The sequence below is a fragment of the Mytilus trossulus genome, chromosome 5 (assembly GCF_036588685.1).
Source record: "Mytilus trossulus isolate FHL-02 chromosome 5, PNRI_Mtr1.1.1.hap1, whole genome shotgun sequence".
Lineage (NCBI taxonomy): Eukaryota > Metazoa > Mollusca > Bivalvia > Mytilida > Mytilidae > Mytilus > Mytilus trossulus.
This window is the reverse complement of record NC_086377.1, coordinates 34257514-34284664: the sequence shown is the minus strand read 5'-3', so window position 1 is coordinate 34284664 and position 27151 is coordinate 34257514. Positions and strand designations below refer to the sequence as shown.

Here is a 27151-nt window from a genome sequence, read left to right as displayed (position 1 = left end):
ATTCAAAAGTGTACATGCAAAGGTATAGATGATAGTTTTAATATGCTAAAATAATATCTGCCAAAATCTTTCGTATACCTTTTGCAATGAAAATTGCGAAATTTTACACCCGCGAAAAAAAAAACTTATATACTGTAATACGTAAGATGGCAAGATATTATCTAGCCTTGCTTCTCATTTTTGCGTGGTCAAGTTTCTGTAAAAACCTGTTTTCAAGTAAGTAAACAAAATGGGAAACGCATTACTTTAAGTGTGACAACTCCATATTTTTTAATTGATACATTTTGTAGCTTTGCATGGAGGAGTTATATTTTCTTTCTTATCAGCAAATCTCAATAAAAAATCGGTGTTTTTATGCAAGGTCCGATGAACTGGAAACTGGACTGATGATACCATCTGGGATTATGGTTCACTAGCAATGTTATCGACCAAGAGATAGTTATAACATATACGGTTTCTATTCATCCATACCCGATGCACAAGTCAAGGATTAATCTATTTTCGTTGAGGCTCGAGCCCAAATTATATGAAAATCTTAAACAAAACTAATGTAGACGTTGAAAAGCTGATCAAATCCAACACATTTAAAATAAAACAAAATCAATGACAATGCATCAAAGATTTGCATGGGGAAGATAGTATCACCTAATTAAAACCGTTTCATTTTTGTTAAAAAGCAAATGTCAATCAAAACGATATCAGTATTTACATGCCAATTCAGAACTTCTACCTACTGAGCTCGATTTAACATTGGGCTATAACATACATAAGTACGTTTGGACTTTTGCGGCGCTCGAAGCCAAATATATAAGGAAAACACCCACAGTTATAAAAAAAATATAATCGATAATTTTACATTCAAATCATTGCCGTTTTACAGCGACATCAAACATTAAAATTATAATTAATCGGTACACGCTAGGTTTAAATGTAGAATGAACTCTACCCGTTTTACCTGACTGATTATTTTGAATAATGATTTCCTCCTTTGATTATGTGTTGTGTATAGTTATAGACAACGAAGTACACACCATGTTATGATTTAAATATCCTCAACACTAGAATTTGTTTTGAAGAAATCCGTTCAAAGACATGTATTATGTAATTTTGTTCTGTAATGCTATTGGTATAGCACTGATGGCCAAATACGTATACGATAATGAAAGAAGAATTAAGGAAATATCTGCAACGCATGATCAAACAGGTAATGAGTGTACACAACCTATTGTGTTATTTAAGACTTTGCATATACTTCTTCCTTTTCTTTCGTTAATCAGCAACGGAAAAATACCGTCACGCTGATGCTGTGTCATCAAGTGCAGATTCTGTACTAGTTGTGATTAACAAAACCGAAAAAAAAAATAATTATATACAAGTTTGAAACTGTGGTTGGTGCAGGATAAAAACAAGGATGTTCTTTACCTCATCACTGTGTCTCTGGTGTAACCAGATGATTTCCTTTAAAATGTCCGAGTCTGTGGTAGTTGTATTTAACATCCTTTTTACACGATTTCGAGTTTATTTTTAATAAACATATTCCATCCATGTGTTATCTTACGAAATATGCCGGGGAAACATTTATTTGAATTGAGTTACGGGACTTTAGGGGTGCTGTTTTTTCATATGTCGCGTCGTATCTCAAAAACTATTTATGATTATTGCATAAACTTTATAAACTTTCGCAACCTTGTAAGTTATATTAATATGAAGGTCTGTATATTTTTTGCATAATGATTCTTTATATTATTATTAAGTTATTGAATTTGTATTGAGATTTTTGGTAAAAAAAACCATATAAAACATGTTGTGAGCAATTTGTTTTTCTGTCTCTTATATAAATTTCCTATTGAACAGGAATAATTATTTAGAAAGGATATAGTTAGCATGACTTCCTGTACAACCCCCGTGTTATTCTAAAAACATTAATTATGTTAATTTCAAAAGACGCTCGTGGTGCAGCTTTTTATTAATGGGTGGTTTTATTGTCTTTTTTGTTTTGTATTTCATTTTTATTTATATAATTTATTGTCTAAAGAATCGCTGCTTTTATACTATCATATCAAATTGTTGCATTTGATAATGAAATTAGAATTGACTCTTGAAACTTTAAGACATCTTCTTTATCTAGCAGTTTTATAAAGTCAGCTATCTGTTTGAATCATACAATGTCATGTGTTAATGTAAGTACTTATTTTTTACCATGCATATAAGTTTTAGCAGTAAAAATGGTTAAATATACTGTTTTCGTATTTTTTGTATAGATAGTAACATTCTGCGTTTCTTATATGGGCATGACAATGTTTCCCTGGCAACAATTTTGTTCAAAGTAAACATTCACTTCCTTGCGTCATACTTTTTTGTGAAAAAATTGATATTAATCTACCTGATGATTACATACTAATTGGGTGCCTTTCGCCTAATTCTTCAATAACACTGAACTCATAGTTTTTGAGACAAAAGGGTTGAAAAAAAACATAACAATAATTAAAAGCAAATTGTTCAGAGAACAATTGATGCTCTTTCCACCAAAAACAATGTATTATAATATGAGAATTGTAAAATTAAGTTTTAAATGTCATTTCAATCATCAAATGATAGCTTATTGTACGCTGATTCCAAAAATATATGGTTTCTATACAATATTATTTAAATAAGGGAGATAATTTGTTACTTCCTGTTTGAAAAATGGTACTTGCGATAATATTTGAATCTTTACTTGACACTGATTCCAAAAATATCTGGTTCTATATACATTTATATTAATAAAGTACAAAAAATTGCAACTTCCGGTTTACATGAGGTCACTTCCGGTAATTTTTTTCAAGGTTAACTGGTTTGTTACCTTTTGCCTAACTACTTATGGCTTTATCATGTTTACATTTGAGGTTAAAGCAAAGGTCAAATTAAGCTATGACCTTGAGTTCAATTTCAAGGTCATAAACAAGGGCCTGAAATCAAAAGACCATAGGTCTTAATTATATTTGGTTAATGAGTTATATCACCATACAAGTATTTTTTAATACAACAGGGGAGAAAACTCCCTTTTACTTTCAACGTACCCTTGCAATCAAAATTACGTGTTACGACATGTCGCAACTAACAGTTTAGTATAAATATTATTGCACATGTTATAAAGACAGATAACAGAGATATAAAAAAAATTCTTATACAGATTTAAAAATAAGTGAACATAAGCCAAATTCTAAAATTAGAATATTACCTTGACCTTTGACCTTGACCTAATGTTCATTTTTTTGGACACAGGACCTCAAATCAAAAGATCCTAGGTCTCTATCACTTATGGTTTACACGAGAGAAATACATATCACTTATATCAAATGCATTTGGGGAAATAACTCTCATACGGAGCATTCATATTGCTTCGGTCAAAATTGGACAAATCATGCAAAGGATATAACGAGCAATTTTATAAAATAAATTTGACGTAATCTTTCACGGTTGCGAAGGAGAAGTGGACACAAGGAAAACAGTGTTTTGGGAGATAACTCCTACAAATAAAAGTAAACTGTTCGATATCATATACCAAATATCTAAGCGACAAATTGCGAAACAAATATTTATCGCAAGAACAAAATTAGGCAGAAGAAAAAAAAAAGATCAGAAGAAAAACAATAGGTCTTTCCACAGATAACTGGAAAGATCCAAAAATCAGAAGAAAAACAGAAGGTGTTTCTACAGAAAAGTGGAAAGACCTAATTACTGGATCAATATACAATGAAGAAGATATGGTATGATTGTCAGAAAGACAACTCTCCACCGTGGAAGTTAACAATAATAGGTAACCATAAGACCTTCAATGTCTTGTGTATACTGTATATAACAAAAATGAACTTAAATACAGAAGCAGCTCATATACATATATTACACAACAATAATATTTATGTAAATCTTCTTGCAATATAATCATTAAGGTATCTAATAACTTCATGAAAATGTGTAAGGTACCGAAAAAAACTCATAACAAAATTGTTAAAGATTTATGTTATAACGACCAGTTTGAAAATACTAAGAATGCAAAAAATGACATACATATTTGTTAGTATGGTATTCATAAGTATTGAATCTGTTACCAGTGGAGAGAACTGTTGGCGAAAATTGGCAAGTGGTTCAAGCTTGTCCCCACATCATAACGATAAACGTGTTTTTAATTTCGATACTACGACAACATCTAACATCAGGGGGTTCTTCTTAAATAATAAAGCTGAAAATCGCAGTCTTCCATATCATATAATATGTTTTGCAAGATTTTTGTCTCGCCAACGAATAATAATTTATCTACTGTGTGAACATCATGATATCTTACTATGTTTTGCCTATCTGTTCAATTGGAATTTTATACAGCTACAACACTCATCTTTGCAGATCAAAGCTCTGAAATTCTAATTTTGCAGTGTGTCTCAATTTAAATGGTACATATATATTCTTAATATTGTTTTCCTTATAGGTAAAGCTTTAGCGGTATTTTCAGAGACAATAAGTACTATGCAGAATACCAAGAAAGAATTTCTTGGAGACAGTAAGTTTTATGTTTTAGATACACGTAAGTTAAACAATTGGCGTGCACACGGCTTGAAAATTTGAATATTGAGATATTGAATAAATTCAAGTTATTCAAATAATATGTTTTCAGTAGCCATTTTATCAATATTTCTACAAAAGAATACAATTTCAAATCGAGCATACGTATTTAAAAGTATATAACAAACTTAACCCATTTCTCTGACGTCAGTCTTTTGTTCTAACAGTGGATTATTTTTTCCACTGACCACAATGTTAACTTAAGATAACTTATGTCATAACTTTAAGCTTTTAACTTACGAAATGTAATCCTCTCAAAAACGACTGAGAGATGAAAGGCTCGAACCCGCGCGCATTTTCGTCAGTGAAGTCTGTAGTCTATGCATCATACCACTACACCACGAGCGCTTATATAAATAAATTTCTTAATATCACTCTTAAAGCGTATATTTGTCAATACATGTACATGTCAATAAACTGTATTTCGGTCTTTTTTTTATATATATAATAGAATAAATAACACCATACTATCAAGGAATTGTAAATATGACTTATTAGTACATTTTTTTTTATCAAATAAAAATCTATGTACACATTACACTTATCACTTTTAACGTACAAGGCCTTCCTCTTTTCATCATAACAAATTCTTAGTTTTGGAATTAGTAATATAATGCTATCATACCTTCACTTTTTGTTTATTTGATTATAAATGGTCCAAATATACATCAACATTTAACTGTCTCTAAAGTTAATAAGTTGTGATAAGCTATAACTGTAAAACGTCTTCTTTGACTCTAAAACCAAAACCAAAATTGTCAACTTGTTATGAAAAATGAAATATAGAAACCTCTCAGATTCAAAAACATATTTTGGTAGAGAAAAACAGTAAAATGAAGAAAAAAATATTCCCGGTCCTAGGCTTGAGCTTGGTACTGTTGGTTTCAAAGTTGTGTGTTACTGTGCGAAAGACTAGTCGATCACGGCTATGAACAGATTACATGTTACACTTTCAAATTGACATACTCATATATTGCACACTTGTAGCATGAGCAATTCTGCTTGGGTTTCAGAATGCGTACCACAAATATCACTAGTTTATTTAATGATTGAAGATGGATGCCTAATGTAACAACGTTGAAATAATCTAAACATATATAATGAAAGCGAACCAGTTTATACAATATTTATATATTATTGTTCAATTAAGACCAATCATTTTTTTTTTATTTTGTCATCAGCTGGAGTCTTGTGAGGTGGTTTTATTGTGGCATTTAAACTTCATTCATATTTTTAATAATCTTAGTCCGTTTGTACATATGTTGTAAATCCATTCTGTATAACTCCAATTAATTGAATTATATTGACACTATTGACATGCTCATTTGGTTGCTTAATACTTTTAATGCAAATATTCAAGGTTTTCAAATGTTGGTAACTATTTTATTTTAACTTTCCAAACAAGATTATAACAAATCTGTATCATAATTATACGTCTTTTTGAATAAATTATAAATATTAAAATCTAATCAATATAAAAAACTTGTAATGATTAAACATTGAATAAAATAATTATTTACAAGTATACAATCTGGAATTAAGAAGGGTAGGTAACAACCGATTTAAGTTAAACTAAACTTATATTAAGTTAGATATAAATGTGAACCGTGAGGATCTAACCATTTCCAGCTATTAGAGAGTAAAAAAAGACAAAATACGAATTTATTTTCATGAAATTTCGTTGATTCATTGTCAAATCATCAAACAGATAGTCGTTTTACTAGAAATGGGTTAAGTTAGAGAATTGATAGTCGTTTTACTAGAAATGGGTTAAGTTAGAGAATTGATAAGAAGTGGTGGATTCGACAACGATAATCAACTCGCGAGTTGATTATCGTTTTCGAATCCACTACTTCTTATCAATTCTCCAATATATAAAAGAAACAAAAATACATCAAAACTTTACAAGAATTGAGTAAAGATCATTTAGTCGTCATTGATTTGAAATTGTATTAAAAACAGAAAAGCTATCGATATGAAAAGGACATTCAGACTCATCAGTCGTAACTAAACTAACAACGCCATGGCAAAACAAGTTATTAAAGACAAATAATAAAGAAAACACAACATCGAAAACCTGGCCAACAAGAATCCAACCAGAAAACTGGGGGTGATATCATATGCTCCAGAATGGTTGGCAGATTCTGCTTCACACGTTTTGCACCATTCGTGTTGCTCATGTTAGTACAAATTATATAATTTATATATTTATATATATTAGCCATGGCGTTGTCAGTTTGTTTTAGATTTACGAGTTTGACTGTCCCTTTGGTATCTTTCGTCCCTCTTTTATATAACATTTGACTTGAATAGGTATCGGATGTAAATACAAAAGTTTATTTCATGATATGAGCAAAACAGTCCTTATATAAAGATAACTCAGAATGTGCAATTCTAAGTAAATATTGGTTTTCGGACAAGGCCGTATTTGTTCATGTGTTAATACGTGATGAGTTCACTTATGGTTTCAACTTTCTTACGCCTAAGCTTACTTAACTTTCGAATATCAATATGCATAAAATACATTTGTATTCATATTTTTGAACTTAATATAAAAAAGTTTAAATGATGGTCAGTGTTTTGTAGCGTTTTGAAACGGAAATATTTCTCAGACTTTTCGAACACGACTTTTTACTTATTCGATTACTCTTTCATTTTTTTTTTATCAATAATCAGAATGCAGGCAATTCTAGAAAATAATTACATTCTCTGGGTTTTCTTCCCAGCTACCTTTTTCAATGATTATGTTTGCTAGATAAAACTAATTATAATAGCATAATAAAAATTGCTTGAACCAGAAATAAAAAAATACAACTGACAATGAAAATTTATCATCAAATGTGGAAAGACAAGTTCAAAAAGAAATTTCTGTAACTTCTTTAACTCCATGCAAGTTACTTTGTTAGTTGCTTATTTAATTGAATAACTAAGATTATTTAATAAAAGTGTTATGAAAAGGCTGTTTCTGTATTGGCCATGTCAAAGATATTCGATTAACTGTAGTTGCTCTCGATTTCTTCGAGTCTCGGATCCAACACAATTGACCTCGAATCTATAACAGTAGCAATACACAAACAGTCAGTTAATAATACTATATTAGTGATTTGTTTTTGTTGATAGCAGGTTCACCGATCCCTTCCAGTAAAGTTGCATTTCATGCAAAATTGGTACATTCTATAACCCTTGGTGAGAGACAGAGTGTTATTTTTGACCACGTGATAACCAATGCTGGTAAAGCATATAACCAACATACTGGTCATTTCACAGCACCCTTGGATGGAACGTACTTCTTTGCCTGTACATTTCTATCGGACGGTAGTACACGTCTACATCTTCAAATGTTTCTGAATAGCAGCGAAATATCAAAAGGGCATGCACGAAGTGGTGAAGCAGCGTCAGGATCGATGAACGCAGTTATATATTTGAACAAGGGAGATGTTGTCAATGTGCGTCATTTTCCTGGCCAAGGATCGCAAACTATACATGGCGATTGGAGCTACTTTACGGGTTATCTTCTCTAATATCTCAGTATTAAAAATGTTTATAGAGAATGCTTTTTGTATATTTGATGTGCATAGCAGCACCATATGTTTGTATATATACACATGGAAAAAAGTATTGCAACATCTTGATTTTTTAAAACTTGAAAAATCAACCTCTTTTTTTGGAGTAAATATAGAAAATTATTTGTATAATATATTATAACATTGGCATTTAAACGAACAAAAAATGTATAAATTTTTTTTTTATATAACCTCAATTTTGTTAACAAAATGAAATGATGAAGTGTTTTTTGTACAAAAAAAATGCATTTTACAACTATTACTGTAGTCGAACATTACAATGTCAGACATTTTAAAATTAATCTTCTGATGACTGATGACACATCATGAGTGATCGTTATACGCCAAAGAATTAGTACTTTGTGCGCAGCCTCCATTCAAACGGATAACCGCATCGTAACGTCTTCTGATTCCTGTCATAAATCGACTAATTTGTTTCTAAAATAGCAGCAACCATTTCTGATGAAAGGCATTGTTTATTTCATGATGTGTTTGAACTGTGGTGTCCTTTCGCGCACTTGACGCCCAATAGTGTCCCATATATGCTCGATATGGTTCACATCCGGGCTACGATCGGACCAAGGAAGATGAACCGAATTCTATAGGACCAATGGATCTTCCTCCACGATGCTAATTTTCAACTTTGGCGAGATCTGCACTACATTGGATACAGAAAACTGTGTGTCTGCTCGTAAGCAAAGGTATCCGAAATGGTCTTTTCGCACGATAACCAGTAGCGATGAGTCGATCTCGAACAGTTCTTGTTAAAAGGCTCCTGTTTACCCACCACTCTGTTTTAGGATGGTATTGTATGCAATAGGTTTCCTTCTGACCAGGCTTCATTATGCCTAATTTTCCCTAGCAAATGGTATAGAGGGTCTTCTTTATCTCGGTAGGTCTTTAACAACGTTTATTGCCTGATTTTTATTCTCAAAACGACTTATAGTGGAATGGTGATGACCAACAATACATGCATGTGTTTCAGCGACATCCCTGCTTCGCTCATGCTGATTATCTGTCATCTTGCTGCAGTTAAGAGTTGTCGAGGACCCATTACAAGGTGTCAATAACATAACTTCAAAAACTTGGTTATTTAAAGAGTTGAAAACAATGAGGATTAAAACACCTGTTTTGCTGTTTACGGGTACAGTAGCTGCATGTGCAGATAAAAACTTATCGAGTCGATATTTATTGATTAAACTCAGGTGATACTTAAACAAGGTTTAACTAATTCTATTTTACCAAATTATATCACAAAAAAAAAATGGATTTTTAATTTGAATTTTAATTTGGTGTTGCAATACTTTTTTCCAGGTGTATAGAATGTTTCTCTAGAAACGCCAAAAAATTCAATTATCATTTTCAAACAAAAATAGAAACCTTTGAGAGATACATATTTAAAATCCCATTAACCACAAAATTTCCTGCAAGAACATATCGATTTTTGTTTTAAATCTATAAAAAAAAACTTGATTAAATGCATAAATCAACACTCAACAGTTGAAAAAAAGACTCTGTTAATGCAAAAGAAATGTTTTACAAAAAAAACTCTTTATAATTTCTATAATGAGCACGAGTAAAAACAAAGTTATCTAAGGTACAAGGACTATAATTTAATACGACTGACGCGCATTTTGTCTTCAAAAGACTCATACGTGACGCTCAGAGCAAAATAATTATCAAGACAAACAAGTACAAAATTGAAGAGCATGGAAGAACCAAAATCCTAAAAGTTTTGCCAAATACGACTAAAGTAATCTATTCATGGGATAAGAAATCCTTAGTTTTTAGAAAAAGGCTTATCAGTGACGCTCAGATCAAAATAGTTACCAAGCCAAACAAGTCAAAATTGAAGAGCATTGAGGATCAAAAATGCCAAAAGGTTGTGCAATATACGGCTAAGGTAATCTATTCCTGGGATAAGAAATCCTTAGTTTTTCGAAAAATTCAAAGTTTTGTAACAGGAAATTTATATAAAATGACCATATAATTGATATTTATGTCAACACCGAAATGCTAAATACTGGGCTCGTCATACTCTCGGGAACAAAACATCAACCAGCAGTGTCATCGACCTAGTGGTGTAAATCGTTATCAAAGATACCAGGATTATAATTTAATACGCCAGACGCGCGTTTCGTCTTCATAAGACTCATTAGTGACGCTCAGATTAAAATAGTTATCAAGCCAAACAAGTACACATTTGAAGAGCAAGGAGGACCCAAAATTCCAAAAATTTGTGTCAAATACGGCCGAGGTAATCTATTCCTGTGATGAGAAATCCTTTGTTTTCGAAAAATTCAAAGTTTTGTAACAGAAAATTTATACAAAATGATTATATAGTTGATATTCATGTCAACACCGAAGTGCTGACTCCTGGGCTGGTGATACTCTCGGGAGCGAAACGTCCACAAGCATGTCATCGACTCATTGGTGTAACAAGTTATCAAGGAGTATCATTTAGTACGCCAGGCGCGCGTTTCAACTTCATAAGACTCATCAGTGACGCTCGACTGTTGTCTTGTGATTGAACAACGATGAATACAAAAAGTTACTGAACTCTGGGGAAAACTAAAAAAGGAAAGTTCCTTATCAAATTGAATTTCAAAATTAAAATCTTTCAGTGTTTACCTTTTATGAATGAGAGCCAACAATAGCACAGCGATACTATAATTTTGCCAAAAAAAAAATTAATATTTAAACCAAAACAATTAATAAAGTTCTGAGGATTCATACAGAATTGAACCATCCGGTGGACAGAGAGCGTAAGCGTCGCCTGCTATGTAACATTAGCTTGCAAATCAATAATAATCCGGTTGAAATTGAACAATAAGAAATAGTACTCGTCTTTTCTGTTTTCTTATAATCATAGACCATGACACTATGTTTTTTTTTTTATCTGAAATTTGGACATATCGTATGTGATAAATTCTTGTTCAACGTAGTCACCAAACTAATAACTATTTAGTGAGAAGACAGCATATGTAAATCGGAACATAAAGTTAAAGGACAATAAATAGAAAATAGAAATTTCAAAATTGACTGATACAGTCCATCTAAGGCATTTGCGTACTGAACTGTAGTATAAGTTTGAATATGACTTTGCAAGTTGAACAGCTTTGACAACTGAAATGCAACATCGTTAATGAAATACGTTGCCGTTATTATGTGTTACATTTTGATCACTTAGTTTATAATGTTTGGTTCATGTTATTATCTCATAGCACTAAGTACATTCGTATAACATAACACAAGAATAAACACATTCTAAACTTTATAGCTTTAGTACTCAATCATATGATTAAAACAAACCTATACACTAACGCATTAAAACGTACATTTTTAAAGCATGAAATAAGTAAAAATACAACTTCTCATAAATAAGATTGAGAAAGGATACAACATATGTCTCTATATGGCTAGGAATATATGAATCTTACTCAAACATCTGCCTGAGATCCTAAGCTTGTCTCAAATGCAGCTGAATGAGTAAGGGCACAGCTTTGCAAACATATCAGAAAATGGTTTCAGTCTAATCTACAGTTTATTGAGTAATTGTACAAGTTCTCATTCATCTGATTAAGGTTTAAATGAATGAAATCTTCTTACAAGTGCTTAATCACTGTTTCAAATTGAAATCTTGTAACTAGTGCTTAATGATTATTGCAGACTGGTATCTTGTTACTAGTGCTAACCGACCGTTTTTGATTGAAATCTTGTTACTAGTGCTTAATGTTCGTTTCAGACTGAACTTTTGTTACTAGGGATAAATAATCAATTCAGACTGACATCTTCTTACTTGTGCTGAATGACCGTTTCAGACTGAAATCTTGTTACTAGTGCTAAATGAACGTTTCAGACTGAAATCATTTTACTAGTGCTTAATGAAGTTTCAGACTGTAATCTTTTTACTAGTGCTTAATGACAGCTTCAGACAAAAGACTTGTTACTAGTGCTTAATGATCGTTTCAGACTGAAATAGTGTAACTAGTGCTAAATAATCGTTGAAGACTGAATTTTCTTTACTAGTGCTTATTAATCACTTCAGACTGAAATCATTTTACTAGTGCTTTAAGACCGTTTCTGATTGAAATCTTGTTACTAGTTCTAAATAATCATTGTAGATTGATCTTGTTACTAGTGCGAAATGACCGTTTCTGATTGAAATCGTGTAACTAGTGCTAAATAACCGTTTCAGACTGAAATCTTTTTACTAGTGCTTAATGACCGTTTCATAATGAAATCTTGTTACCAGAGCTAAATAATCGTTTTAGACTAGAAACCTGCTTACTAGTGCTTAATGACCGTTTCAGACTGAATTCTTGTTACTAATGCTAAATGAACGTTTCAGACTGAAATCTTGTTACTAATGATAAATTACCGTTTCAGACTGAAATCTTTTTATTAGTGCTTAATGACCTTTTCAGACTAAAATCTTGTTTCTAGTGCTTGTAATGATTGTTTGAGACTAAAATCTTGTTTCTAGTGCTTGTAATGAACGTTTCAGACTGAAATCTTTTTATTAGTGCTTAATGACCGTTTCAGACTAAAATCTTGTTTCTAGTGCTTGTAATGATTGTTTCAGACTGAAATCTTTTTACTAGTGCTCAATGAACGTTATAGACTGAAATCTTTTTATTGGTGCTAAATGACCGTTTCAGACTGAAATCGAGTTTTTAGTGCTTAATGAACGTTTCAGATTGAAATCTTATTTTTAATGCTAAATGACCGTTTCAAACTGAAGTATTTTTACTAGTACTCAATGAACGTTTCAGACTGAAATCTTGTTACGATTGCTTAATGACCAATCAGATTGAAATCTTCTTACTAGTGCCAAATAATTTAAACAATATTGGTTCTTGTTTCAAATCAAGGAATTGAAGTACCTTTTTCCTCTTACATAGAAATCAGACTATTTTTCAACATTTTACATTTCTTGTACTCCTCTTTCCATGCTTTCATTGTGAATAATACATATAAGTGGCAATATAATTACTTGCCCATTTTCGCTACGCCCACAATAGTATAGGCGTGCTTTTATATGCATGCTATAGTATAGACGTGCTAATATATGTGTGCTATAGTGTAGGCGTGCTATAATGGAGGTGTAGTAGAGTGGATGCGTGCTATTATATTAGTGTTATATAGTGTAGGCGTTCTGATATATGTATGCTATATTGTAGGCGTTCTATTATAGGCGTGCTATGATGGAAGCGTATTATAGTGTAGGCTTGCTATTTTAGGCGTAGCAAGAGTTGCTGAGAAGTAACGATTAATTGAATTCGGGTAATTCTCCAGAACCTTTAATTGTTTTGATCAGGGTTTTTTCTGAATACGTTTTGGAGTAGGTCACATTATTTATGAGACTCTGAACCGTGATAGTACCGTATAGTGGGTTATTTTCGCGGGGTGTATATAATCGCTAATTTTTGCAGATGGAACAAAATCGCCAAAATAAATTCCGCCCATTTGAAAGTGTGCAATCAAAGGTATTGATGAAAGTTTTGAATTCTCCAAAATAATAACCGCCAAAACAATTCGTATACCCTTTTTCATGAAAATCGCGATATTTTATACTCTAGAAAAGAACCCGCCATACGGTACGCCGAAACACGATGTACATGCTGAGGTGTGATGGTTTGAAGCTTAACTGGTCAACATCAACTTTAAAAGTCAACGAAGACGTCAATTTTTTGTTAGAACAAATTATCTGATTTAATTTCTACGGGGTGACCGTGTTTAACCGAACAGCAAGATATAAAGAGCAACAAAAGGGACTAGTGTTAAAACATTCAAACAGAAAACAAACGGTCTCATCTCCATAAAAAAAGGTCATTTATTACCCACATCGACACACAACAACCACTGAATAACAGGTTTCTGACCTAGGACAGATGTAAACAAATGATGTCTTATTAAACGCTTTAATATCTACCAACCTTCACCCTTGCCTGAAAAAATAATGTAATATCACAAAATAGAGTGACGCACTTTAAAGTATCAATTGAAATGGCTTCACTTAATCAAAAGACACATTAACACAAACAAGTGAACAAAAAATGAACGAAAAAAATTACATACCATTCAGCAAACACATTTCGTATTCTTAGTCTTGTGTTCATTTGTCATTATGAGTCATTCTGTTTATATAACTCCTTTCTAAGCAGTAGTGTTTTTCTATGTGCTACAAATAACAAAGCATATAAACGATTAAATCATTTAATGTTTTTACACGATCGTAAACTCATTTTAGTAATGGCATAGTTTTAAGTCATGCTGAATCCTCTTCATTTTCTGGAATAGAATATTTTTATGTGAATAATGATTATCAATCATCTTTGGAACTTAATCAATACTAAAAGCAAGAAATGATATCATCTTTATCAGTCGGAAACCCGAAAAAAAATCCCAAAAATGGTTAACAATTGTCTTTATACACTAAAATAATCTAGTCTGCCTTTCCTCGAAATTTTTAATTAGAATTGTTTTAAATGTTCATGAATTTTTGAAAATTCCACCTAAAAACCTGTCAGACAATAGTTTTAAGTTGAATTAATGCAGACAAGATCATTAACTGATGACCATTAGCTAGTTGATACATTTGTCTTTTAAAATACAACTGATATATAAGGATCATAATGGTGCAATGTGAATAAATTTATCGGTTTCCAAAAGCAAAATTGGTAGCGCGTCATCCCTACAATGGCTTCCATTTCTACGAGTGTGAAAATAAACTGGCGTAATGGGGAGATAATTCTGACGAAGTAGAATCCTGACTGGAAAATTCATAAATTCTTCCCCCTTAAACTTTTTAAGTTAATTCCTTTTCAAATTTAATTCAATTTAACATTTTACGAAGTAGCCTAACCAGATTTCAAAATCATTAGTCATTCCATCATGTAAACTTAACCTTATCATGATCCACGAAAAGATCATGAAAATGAGGTCGCAGCCAGATTAACATTGCTAGACGTATATTTGTACAAGTGACAGATGCCGATATAGGATTTTGAAAAAAAAGGTTGAGTCTCACGAGATACAGACCAATATGAAAATATAAAACATTGACTAATGAACCATTAAAATGCATGTACAAAAAAATAGGTCAAAGTCATATCAGCCATACCAAACAGACATATATACCTTACAATTATTCCATACACCAAAATATATTTTAAGTATTGCTTAAACAGGTCGGGACCACTACCTTATATGGAAATGCATAAATTAGCATTCTTATGTTCTCTCACATGTAATTATTTACATGTGACGCAATTTATTTTTACCTAGGTTTTTGACCAATCCACTAAATGAGTCACAATGCATGATGGACTACTACGTGTTTACAATCAACCAAGAACACGTGTTATTTACTGAAATTCAACACATTTTTTCGTGCAATGCGGGATTCACAATTTCGCTTAGTTTTTCATTTTGTGTATCCTCATTTATAGTTCATGATATAAAGTATTACTTCCCTGCTCAGATTAACGAACAGTTGTTTCTATGCGAAGAAAACAGGGTTTGAATTACCCAATATATAGCCATTAACATGTTTGATGATGGCACAGATATTTCATGTATTTGTCCACCAGACAACAACGAAACAACAGCGAATAAACACAATTACCCATAAGACAAACTTACTAGTGTAAAGTAAGCCGTCGATAACAGCCAGTGCTGATATTCACAGGTATAGCAATTTTCGTATAGATAATTAAAGGCAGATGTGTGATCCTTGAATTTTGTGTAACAGTTTGTAAAAAAGGCGAAGAAGTATTTACATACATGGCAGTGTTAACAAAATCTATAAGTATTTATTTTTTTCACATTTCAGTATATGGGACTTCCAAACTGTTCCCTTTGTTTTCAAGGTAGTAAAGGTCAGCAACTGTAGTTTCAGTTTGTTCGTTTTTTAACGGGCTCAAACATTTGCCAAACTGAATAAAATCATTACAGCTGATTTCTTATACCTGCAAAGTAAAACTTTGATTGGCTTGCTTGCTTTGTTTGTATAGTTGTTTATACAAGCTTTGAAAATAAAATGACATCTTTAAACAATAAACATATATAGACATAGTTTAACTTGTATATTTTATATTTTGTACAATAAACAAACTAAGCAAGCAAGCTAACCAAAGTGTTGCTCTACATGCATTAGGAAATAAGCTGTAATAATGTTATCCATATGTATGTGCGACAAGGTGGAAAATTTGATATGTTTTATGAAAATTGCAGCGTTGGATCTATAATAATAAAAAAGCTGTGATATGATTGCCAATGATACAGCTGTCCACGAGAGACCAAAATGACACTTAACATTTATAGATCACCGTATGGCCTTCAACAATGAGCAGCCCATACCGCATAGTCAGCTATACAAGGCACCGATATGACAATGTAAATCAATTCAAACGAGAAAACTAACGGCCTTAATTATTAAAAAAAAATGAACGAAAAACAAATATGTAACACATACACACGACAACCACTGAAATACAGGCTCATATACAATATACTTTTTTTTATGGGATAGATTTTTCTCCTTTTATATATTTACTTGGGCCGTTTTTTTTTTGTTTTTTTTTTATTGTTTTACACAAGTAATTTTTGGGTCATTTATGGCTTACGTTTCATCGTTGAACCTATGACTGCTTACTTTACTAAATTATTTTTTTGTTGGAAAGATGTCTCATTTGGCACTCATACCTCATCTTCTTATTTCTAAATACAAAGCACGTTTTAGAAAGAAGAAAAACATAAGTAATATGGCACCCACTATGATCCAGAGGCTTTTAGTATTGGAGATATTTTGTGATAAAATTAGCAACAAATGGATGTTATCGATGGATGAAACTATAAAAAAAAATGTATTGAGCTATATACCATACCCGCTCAGTGGCGGATCCAGGGGAAGGGGGTCACAGTCCGGCGGATGGACCCCACTTTTTTTTTGAAGGATCAGTGCATTTGAATGGCGACATGTAGTTTGAATCCCCTCCCCTTTTGTCTAGGGTTAGGATCCCCCTTTTAAAATGGCTGGATCCGCTCCTGCGACTTTCATAACACCTATCTTTAGCATACTTAATATTTTGATGTTCTTACTTTTCGTTCAGGTCCTGATAAAAAAAAAATACACATTCAGTACAGAAAGTAGTGTTTCAATAAATGATTTCGTGTTTTTCTAGGCAGAAATGATTTTGGAATGACATTATATCGGTTTAAAAGAGCCTGTTCAAATGATTTTCTTACTGGACATTGGTCACTTCATTGGATATTTCACTGTTTCATGTCGTGAAATTAATTTAATGTAGGTTCAATTCATAACAATGCAGAAAACCGGTTCAACTACATTTGCGAGGCGACAAAGAAATGTGAATCGTGAAGCCAGTATACAATATTTTTTAAATCTGAGCATGCAAATTGAGGATTACGTTATATATTTTACATTAAATATATTTGCAGAATAAAAACATTGGTAATGAGAGTCCCAGACAATATATTAGTTGACTGTTTTCCTACTAATTCCACGTGTTTAAAGTAGTAGTTTACTCGTAGTAGCCCACAATGCATTATAGTTCATTGAGTCGATTGGTCAGTTTTTCAAGGCCATATTGGCCTTTTGTTTTGGAAATTACTATGCAAATATATTCTGACGTCAGAAAATCTTGAGTTCTCGACCTGTTAAAGCTTAGTTAACTAACATACACTGTTCTCTCCGACATTGTACTTTGTTTTATGAATATTTTGATATGAGCGTCACTGATGAGTCTTACGCATCTGGCGTACTAAATTACAATCCCGGTACCTTTGATAACTATTATCACAGAGATATGTCACGCCTTTTTGTTATTTGTATAATGCAGATGTTGAAATTGAAATAGCAACACTTGAACATGTAAGTTTTACAACTGTTCAAAGTCATTGAACCATAACTGAGGGTACATGTACATGGCTGAACAATTGCCATGGACATGAGATGTACCAATGGTAATACAACTACATACCAAATACCATTGACACACCAATAGTGGTTCTCTCATAAACCGACTTAATCACAAACTAATACATAACAAGAGTGCACACAATGAAATGTCTTGCCTTCTTTACTAATCGTTGATATTATGTTGTTAGTCCTAAATATTAAGCTTTATTACAACTGTCACATAAATGTAGCATCAACCAAGAAAACTAAATATTGACCAATGAACCATGAAAATGTTGTCAATATTAAAAAGAAAATGTGGTACGATTACCAATGAGACAACTATCCACAAAAGATCAAAATGACACACACATTATCAACTAAAGGTCACCGTACGGCCTTCAACAATGAGTAAAGCCCACACCGCACAGTCAGCTATAAACGACCCCGATAAGACAATGTCAAACAATTCAAACGAGAAAACCAACGGTCTTATTTATACAATGAACGAAAAACAAATATGTAACACATAAACAAACGACAAACTCTGACTTACTGTCTCCTGACTTGGGACAGGCACATTCATAAATAATGTGGCGGGGTTTAACATGTTAGCGGGATCCCAACCCTCCCCTATCCTGGGACAGTGGTATAACAGTACAATATAAGAACGAACTTTACAAATCTGTTGAAAAGGGTTTATCTCATCAGATGGACAAAAATACAAGTGGACGTAGCCGGGTAAGGTCAGATGAACCATGCCAGACAGGTATATACATCTAACAATTCTTCCATACAACAAATATAGTTGATCTATAACACAAAAATTTAACACTGATCAATTAATCATGAAAATGAGGCCAAGGTCAAATAAAACCTGCGTGACTGACAAATATACCATAAAATATGTCCATACACCATATGTAGTTGACCAGTTGCATATAGTATTTGAAAAAAGACCAAATCTCAAAAACTTAACTTTAAACATGTACTAAACCATGAATTTGAGGTCAAGGTCAAATAAAACCTGTGTGACTGATAAAAAGATCATAAAATATTTCCATACACCAAATATAGATGACCAATTGTATGTATGTAGTATTAGAAATAAAGACCATAACTTAAAATCTTATCTTTGACCACTAAACCATGAAAATGAGGTCAAGGTCAGAAGAAAAATGTCAGTTACGTTCGGAGGACGTGTTTTTCAACAGACTGTCGGCATCCCAATGGAAACAAACTGTGCCCCTCTACTTGCTGACTTGTTTCTTTATTATGATGAGGCTGACTTCATGCAGGAACTTCTTAGGAAGAAAGATAAGAAGTGAGCAATATCCTTTAACTCTACTTTCCGCTATATAGATGACGTTCTTTCACTAAACAATTCAAAATTTGGTGACTATGTGGAACGCATCTATCCCATCGAATTGGAGATAAAGGATACTACAGATACCGTTAAGTCAGCTTCATATCTTGACTTACATCTAGAAATTGACAATGAGGGTCGGTTGAAGACAAAACTTTACGACAAAAGAGATGATTTCAGCTTTCAATTGTCAACTTTCCATTTCTAAGTAGCAACATTCCAGCAGCACCTGCATACGGGGTATATATCTCTCAATTGATACGATATTCCCGTGCTTGCATTTCCTATCATGATTTTCTTGATAGAGGGTTACTGCTCACAAGGAAGCTATTAAATCAAGAGTTCCAAATGGTGAAGTTGAAATCATCCCTTCGTAAATTTTACGGACGCCATCACGAGTTGGTTGACCGTTATGGAATAACCATTTCACAAATGATATCGGATATGTTCCTTACGTCGTAACTACAATCACCTTCCCTTTCATGAATTTGACCTACCGAATTATACTATTTACCGGATTTGTAATCACATAAGCAACACGACGGGTGCCGCATGTGGAGCAGGATCTGCTTACCTTTCCGGAGCACCTGAGATCACCCCTAGTTTTTGGTGGGGTTCGTGTTGTTTATTCTTTAGTTTTCTATGTTGTGTCATGTGTACTATTGTTTTTCTGTTTGTCTTTTTCATTTTTAACCATGGCGTTGTCAGTTTGTTTTAGATTTATGAGTTTGACTGTCCCTTTGGTATCTTTCGTCCCTCTTTGGACATTTACTGATCCTTAAAATGAGGAGGAAGTCAAGTGAAAACTGTCCGAGAGGCGCGAGGGCCTTGCCAGGTAGGCACATACCAAATATAGTTATAATATCACTTATAATAAGTTTATTTTCAAGACGTCACTGAACCATGAAAATGAGGTCAAGCACATTGGACATGTGACTAACGGAAACTTCGTAACAATAGGCATCCTTTTAATCATTTTACAAAGTATGAAACATCCAGGTCTCCCACCTTCTAAAATATAAAGCTTGTAAAAAGTCAGCTTACATCGCCACCAGATGACTATCCCTATGTCGAGCTTTCTGTGACTAGTCGCAGGCTCGACTCAAACTACGCAAAAGTTTCAAAGACAATCAACCATGACTGAGGGGGCGGGGCCAAATAATCCCCATGGGAATGAGATATGTCAATGATTATACAACAGCATACCAACTATCACTTACATATCACAAAAGATTCCTTATAAAGTTACCTAATCACAAACTAATACATGAAAACTAAGCAAAAGTTTCAAAGTCAATAGACTATAACTGTTGGGGCGGGTCCAGATAATCTCCATGGTAATGAGATGTGCCAATACTGATACAACTGCATACCAAATATCTTTTACTTACTACTAGGTGGTCAACATCAACTAAACCTTATCACTAACTAATTCATTGTCGACGCAGCCACCCCCGTCGCCGGAAACAGCATACCTATGTCTCGCTTTTTGACTCCGTCAAGCGAGACAAAATCATAAAATCTTTTCAGTCCAATTTATTAAGAACTGGAGGTCAAGGTCATATGAATCTGTCATACAGATGTGTACAATGTATAACTCACAATCATTCTACACTAAATGTAGTGGCCTTTTTGCTCATAGTAACTTTGAAATAGACTAGAACACGAAAGCTTATATTTTTTCAATAAACCATAAAAATGGGGTCGAGGTTAAAGAACCCTGCCAGTCTGACATGTACACCTTACAATCATTCCATGTATAGCTTGTTGTTCGGTGTGAGCCAAGGCTCCCTGTTGAAGACCGTACATTGCCCTATAAGGGTTTTCTTTTATAAATTGTTATTTGAATGGAGAGTTGTCTCATTGGCACTCACATCACATCTTTCTTTATCTATCTTTAAAAATAGTTCACTTATTACTTATAGTATCTGAGCTATTTGACTACAAAAACATGATATGAGGACGAGGTTATGTTAACCTTGTCTGACAGACACGTTTTCCTTGTAATGAACCCTTTTCATGTGAGTACAAATGTAGGTAAGTAACATCTAACAATCTTAATTAAATGTTTGGCTTCATTTAAATATTTTAGATATTTTTCATTAACACAATATCAAACCTTGCGATTTAAAATATGATTAAAAAAATATAGTAAATATTATGTGTTACACATTTGTTTTCCGCTCATTTTTTTTACATTAATAAGGCCGTTAGTTTTCTCGTTTTAATGGTTTTACATTGTCTTATCTGTGCCTGCTATAGCTGACGATGTGGTATGGGATTTGTTCATTGTTGAAGGCCGTACGGTGACCTATAGTTGTTAATGTATGTGTCATTTTGGTCTTTTGTGGATAGTTTTCTCATTGGCAGTCATACCGAACATAAGAATTATCATCCGACTTTAACTGGACCTCCATGTCTAAACTATGTAAAATTGTATGGTCGTTTTTACATGAGTTTTCTAGAATTTTTATATTTTGATTATTTGTTTGTTTGTTTGTTTTAGTTTTTAAAGGATTATATATATTAACTTTTTTCTATTTGTTTGTTTGCTGCAATGAATACAATATACCACTAAGAATAGTTTAAGGTGGTACCCAACACTTTCACTAAAATTAATTTTGGCTCGTTTAATTTTCATAAAATTTTGACAAAGTATAATATTTACTTTGACCCTTTAACAAGTATATACAAATTTCAAAAATTTTGATCAAACTGTTTTGTCAGAAAAATTACGCTGGTTATATAGCAGTTTGACAAACGACAATTTTGATCATTGAGAAGCTTAATATTCCCTTTACAACATAACGTAATTAAAACGTTTAGCTGATTTTACAGAGTGATCTCACTTTAGTGTTAGGTACCACCTTTATACGATGCCCCTATATATTATTATTTTTCATGGTATGAGTAGGGGTTGGAGGAACATGTATAACATATTAAATAAAATGAAACCAGTTTAAATCTTAAGGAATATTTAACTAAATACACCGATTTTTTTTTATACCTTATACACCCTTGAGATATTCTTCCGGAGCACCTGAGATCACACCCAAATTGTGTTGCTCAGTCTTTAGCCTTCTGTATTGTTTTTAGTAAAAAAAAAATGTCTGAGTTGTCTTTTTCGTTCTTAGCCATGGCGTTGTTAGTTTATTTTATATGTATGAGTTTGACTGTTCCTCTGGCATGATTCGCCCCTCTTTTCGTCTAATTGTTATTTCGAAAGTTACACGCAAATGTTAAAATAAAAATAGCAATTCTTCGAATATCTGAAATATTCGCAATCAGCGACTCGTGGCCAAGAGTACAGGGCCTATACACGAAATATCAATGCTTATACAACTTCGTACCAAATATTATAGTTTACACATCATAAGTAATTCCCCTTAAACTCACCAAATCACAATTTAAAATGTAAACTATGTAAAAGATTCAGAATTAAAAGACCATGTATGTTGGATTGGGGCCAAACATTTGCCATGGAAACGAATTTGCCCAATTGAATGTTTACGCAACTGAATTCCAAATACCGATTTCAAATTTGTAAAACACAAAAAATATTGTCGGACTGAGCTTCCTTATAAATGCTCAACATAAAATGCGTGAAGGAATTGCAAACTTAAATTCACATGGAAACAATAGGCATGCACAAGAGGTGGGGGTTGGGGTGGGTGAAATATAGCATATTACATGCAGTTAATTTGACATTGGTTTCGGAAAAACGGACAATCAATTTGAATGTTGAATAATAAGTGACATGTCTCATTAAAAGATGCATTGATGTCTTACTTGACTCTCTGTGGTAAAGACTTCGTGTATAATCAGGACGCTCAAATCAATACAGACAAAAACCTAAGTGGGATAACGTATTTTTCAAAAAGGAACTTACAAATCAACAATTAAAATGTACTAAAGCACCTCCAACAATGACATTTGCTCTTCGCCACCCAACCTCCCTGATTTTGTTAAACTATTATATATTTTTCCAGTTGTTGCCATATTAAAAATATCAAGATACTTGTGACTGCCAAGTAATTTGACTGTCATTGGCCGATATAAGTATTCAAGTGTTTGATCAGTATAAGCTATAATTGGCCTTTTCTATATATTAATAACATACGGAAGCTCTTCCGCTTATACATTCAATTATCTAACACGAACCTGCATCACAAATTTCATCAGTCGCTACTTTTAAAACTTAAATCTAATAGAAATATATAAATAATCAATAATTAACACAAGAAAGTTTGAATTTAGTATTTGAAATACATTTTCCGGGATCGCGGAATCTAAAATATTGAGTTTTTCAAACTTTCGAAATCATATAATTAAATAACTTGAGCCACGTGCATGCCCTAAATCTATATTAAAAAAGTGCATAATATCATATCTATTATAATCTAAGTCAAAACTTCGTTGACAATTCAATGTCAGATAGTCTTCTGTGACATATGCAAGATTCAAGAGAAAATGAGAAAAGATTTTAAAAGTCGTGTTTTTTTCATAAATAACACAAAACGAAAATAGCATTGGATAAAATGAAAGAATAAATATATACCTTGTATATGTGGTTGTTCGAAAAATTACAACTTTTACATTTTAAAAATCAATCCGTTTCTTCTTAAAAACATGGCTGGTTTGATTGGCTATTTAAAAACATTGAGGATCGAAAAACACCAAACCAATGGAAACCCACAGAACAAGACACACCCTCGACACTAAAACTACTCACATCATTCATTTGACCACAGCCTTTTGTTATCAATTAACTTTTGGATCGAGAATAAGTAGCCTACGGACACAATGTATTTATAATAAAGAACGGACTCAATATATTAATGATAAAGAACGAACATTCTTCTTAATTCTAACTAAAAAAGACTTGAAATATTTCTTTTTATAATAATTATATTTTTCCCGACCATTTGCTCAATATACATGTGATATTTTAAATTTTGCCCGTTATTCCCAATATTTTATAATTTAGAAACCCCGTTAATGTCTATCCTTTTTTCTTTCTTTATTCGTGGTTTCTTGTATTGCTATAACAAAATAGCATGCGACTTCGCATTCTGTTTCCATTTTTTTTTATATTTCCATGTATATTTTTAGTAAATTTTACTGAATATCTACCTGGGTAGTCATTGGTAATTAAACAGGGAAACTTGTTGAAATGCTTTCCCAAGTCAGCAGCCTTGTTGGCATGACACGGGTTATGTTCTTCTCATATATCTTATGATGGTATGATACTAAACCCCTAACGGGAAGGATTGTGCCTGATGTTCATATGATGAAATCATAATCTTTCAGTCAGTTTAATTGAAGTCTGGAGCTGGCATGTCAGTTAACTGCTAGTAGTCTGTTGTTATTTATGTATTATTGTCATTTTGTTTATTTTCTTTGGTTACATCTTCTGACATCAGACTCGGACTTCTCTTGAACTGAATTTTAATGTGCGTATTGTTATGCGTTTACTTTTCTACATTGGTTAGAGGTATAGGGGGAGGGTTGAGATCTCACAAACAAGTTAACCCCGCCGCATTTTTGCGCCTGTCCAAAATCAGGAGCCTCTGGCCTTTGTTAGTCTTGTATTATTTTAGTTTTAGTTGCTTGTGTACAATTTGGAAATAAGTATGGCGTTCATTATCACTGAACTAGTATATATTTGTTTAGGGGCCAGCTGAAGGAAGCCTCCGGGTGCGGGAATTTCTCGCTACATTGAAGACCTGTTGGTGACCTTCTGCTGTTGTTTTTTTATTTGGTCGGGTTGTTGTCTCTTTGACACATTCCCCATTTCCATTCTCAATTTTATGTTATTCAGTTGTTGTCATTTGTTTATGTGTTACGTTTTAGTTTTTCCTTCATTTTTTTACATAAATAAGGCCGTTAGTTTTCTCGTTTGAATTGTTTTACATTGTCTTATCGGGGCATTATATAGCTGACTATGCGGTATGGGCTTTGCTCATTGTTGAAGGCCGTATGGTGACCTATAGTTGTTAATGTTTGTGTCATTTTAGTCTTTTGTGAATATTTGTCTCATTGGCAATCATAACAACATGTGCAATAAAGAATCAATTAGAGTATTAAAAAAAAATATTTCCATGCTGATATTTTCAGATTTAACTTTATTCAGGCAGCAGATTGAAACTGAAACATGAAATATATTTTATTTTTTTATTGTTTATTGGTATCGAATATTAACAAATAATTACAATTATCTGATAAACAAAACAAAAAAAATTACATCTTTAAAAAGGATTGTACTCATGTAATGAATAACATGTATGCATATCAAATGTAAGATAATGTAACAAACAGCAAGATAGGAAAAAGAAAATGTCAGAAAACTTACTGAAAAAATAAAGAAGCAAAACAAACGAACTGCAAGAGAAATTCAGAACGGGAAGTCTTTTATAACATGAAAAAATCAAAAGCTCATTACAAACACATCTGACGAATGGAAAACAACTGTCAAATTCCTGTTTTGTACATGTATTTCTTATGACCATTTAAACCTCGGGTTTATCGCCATCTTACTGGAATAGAAAATATTGTCCTTTGTATATGCAGTGATTAAATTTGTGAAAAAGCAAGGGCACTTGGTCCCGGCCGGTTCTATCTTAATTGTATCGCTTGGCTAAAAGCACCACATTTTAAACACCAGCTGCTCTCCATTATACTAAAGGTTTTCCGACTGATATATATTTTCATAGTTTGTTCTTATGATGTACTGTTACACTACTGTTCCAGGTTAGAAGGAGGGTTGGACTCCCGCTAACATGTTGTGTATGTGCCTATCCCAAGTCAGGAGCCTGTAATGCTGTAGTTTTACGATGTGTTACATATTTTTTTTTTTTTTTTTATACTTTATACATTACAAGATTGATCGTTTATATAAATATACAGTGTTACTTTCAATTGTTTAATGCAAGCGTCCATTTTAGATAAATATATTTACTGAAAAGTACGGTTCCTTATTTGTGCCTTGTGATTAAAAATTCGTATGGCTCATTTCTTTCAATTTTTTACAACTCTGTCTTGTATTCTGGTCGTACTTTTGCAAATATTCAATTTCATGACTGTATCGTGTGTCTCCAACAGTTTACCAGAGTACTATCACATGGTTAGGTTTGAAATTAATGGTAAACCCTATAGGTTTTAGTGTTTAAAGTCTAATCTTACTGTTTTAATCTATTGACATAATTGCACGACTCGATTCTCAATTTTAACAGTGGTAAGATAATCGTTGCAAAGAATCCTGTTCAAACTTTTGTGTAAGACGGGTTTAACTTTGCAGTGTTACGAGAGTGTATGTTCTATGTTGAAAGCAATTGTAGTGACTGCAATACAAGAAACGTTCCACTGAGTTCAATTATATGTCTTTTGTTTCTGTCTCTGACCTAAGTTTTCTGAATTTAGCATGTGAAGTGCATCATGACATAAGACATATGTGTATTTTTGTCATGGAACTCTTGACCAGACTATGACTTTTTGACTCTTGACCTATGCACGTTGGCAATGGGTGTGTCATCATGATACAATGTGTTCTTTGGTATATTTACCTTATATTTCATTTCATGGACATGTAGATGTGGATATTCTGTTCTTAAAAATCCACACAGAAGATTACGCATATCAATAAAATGAACTCAGTGCAAAGAGCTTTAAAGTACACTTAGACAGAGAGCTCAATTTAGT

General features: G+C 32.7%; 1 protein-coding gene across 2 annotated transcripts; it reads left to right on the top strand.

The window, feature by feature from the left end:
- The first annotated feature begins 1004 nt into the window (after positions 1–1004).
- LOC134719602 (heavy metal-binding protein HIP-like) lies at positions 1005–8169 on the top strand. Of its 2 annotated transcripts, none has more exons than XM_063582593.1 (3): positions 1005–1204; positions 4466–4537; positions 7723–8169. In XM_063582593.1, exons 1-3 carry the CDS (start codon positions 1093–1095, stop codon positions 8118–8120), a joined length of 582 nt encoding a protein of 193 aa, XP_063438663.1. In that variant the 5' UTR covers positions 1005–1092; the 3' UTR covers positions 8121–8169. The 2 variants fall into 2 exon arrangements, with proteins under 2 accessions (XP_063438663.1, XP_063438662.1); XM_063582592.1 differs by having other exon boundaries at positions 7720–8167.
- Positions 8170–27151: the final 18982 nt, after the last annotated feature.

What these genes read in the sequence shown, in the direction of transcription:
- LOC134719602 (XM_063582592.1), top strand. Translation starts at nt 1,093, where the DNA reads ATGTATTATGTAATTTTGTTCTGTAATGCTATTGGTATAGCACTGATG. An exon ending in TGCAACGCATGATCAAACAG is followed by an intron (nt 1,205 to 4,465) that starts GTAATGAGTGTA and finishes TTTTCCTTATAG; the next exon opens with GTAAAGCTTTAGCGGTATTT. An exon ending in GAAAGAATTTCTTGGAGACA is followed by an intron (nt 4,538 to 7,719) that starts GTAAGTTTTATG and finishes TTTTGTTGATAG; the next exon opens with CAGGTTCACCGATCCCTTCC.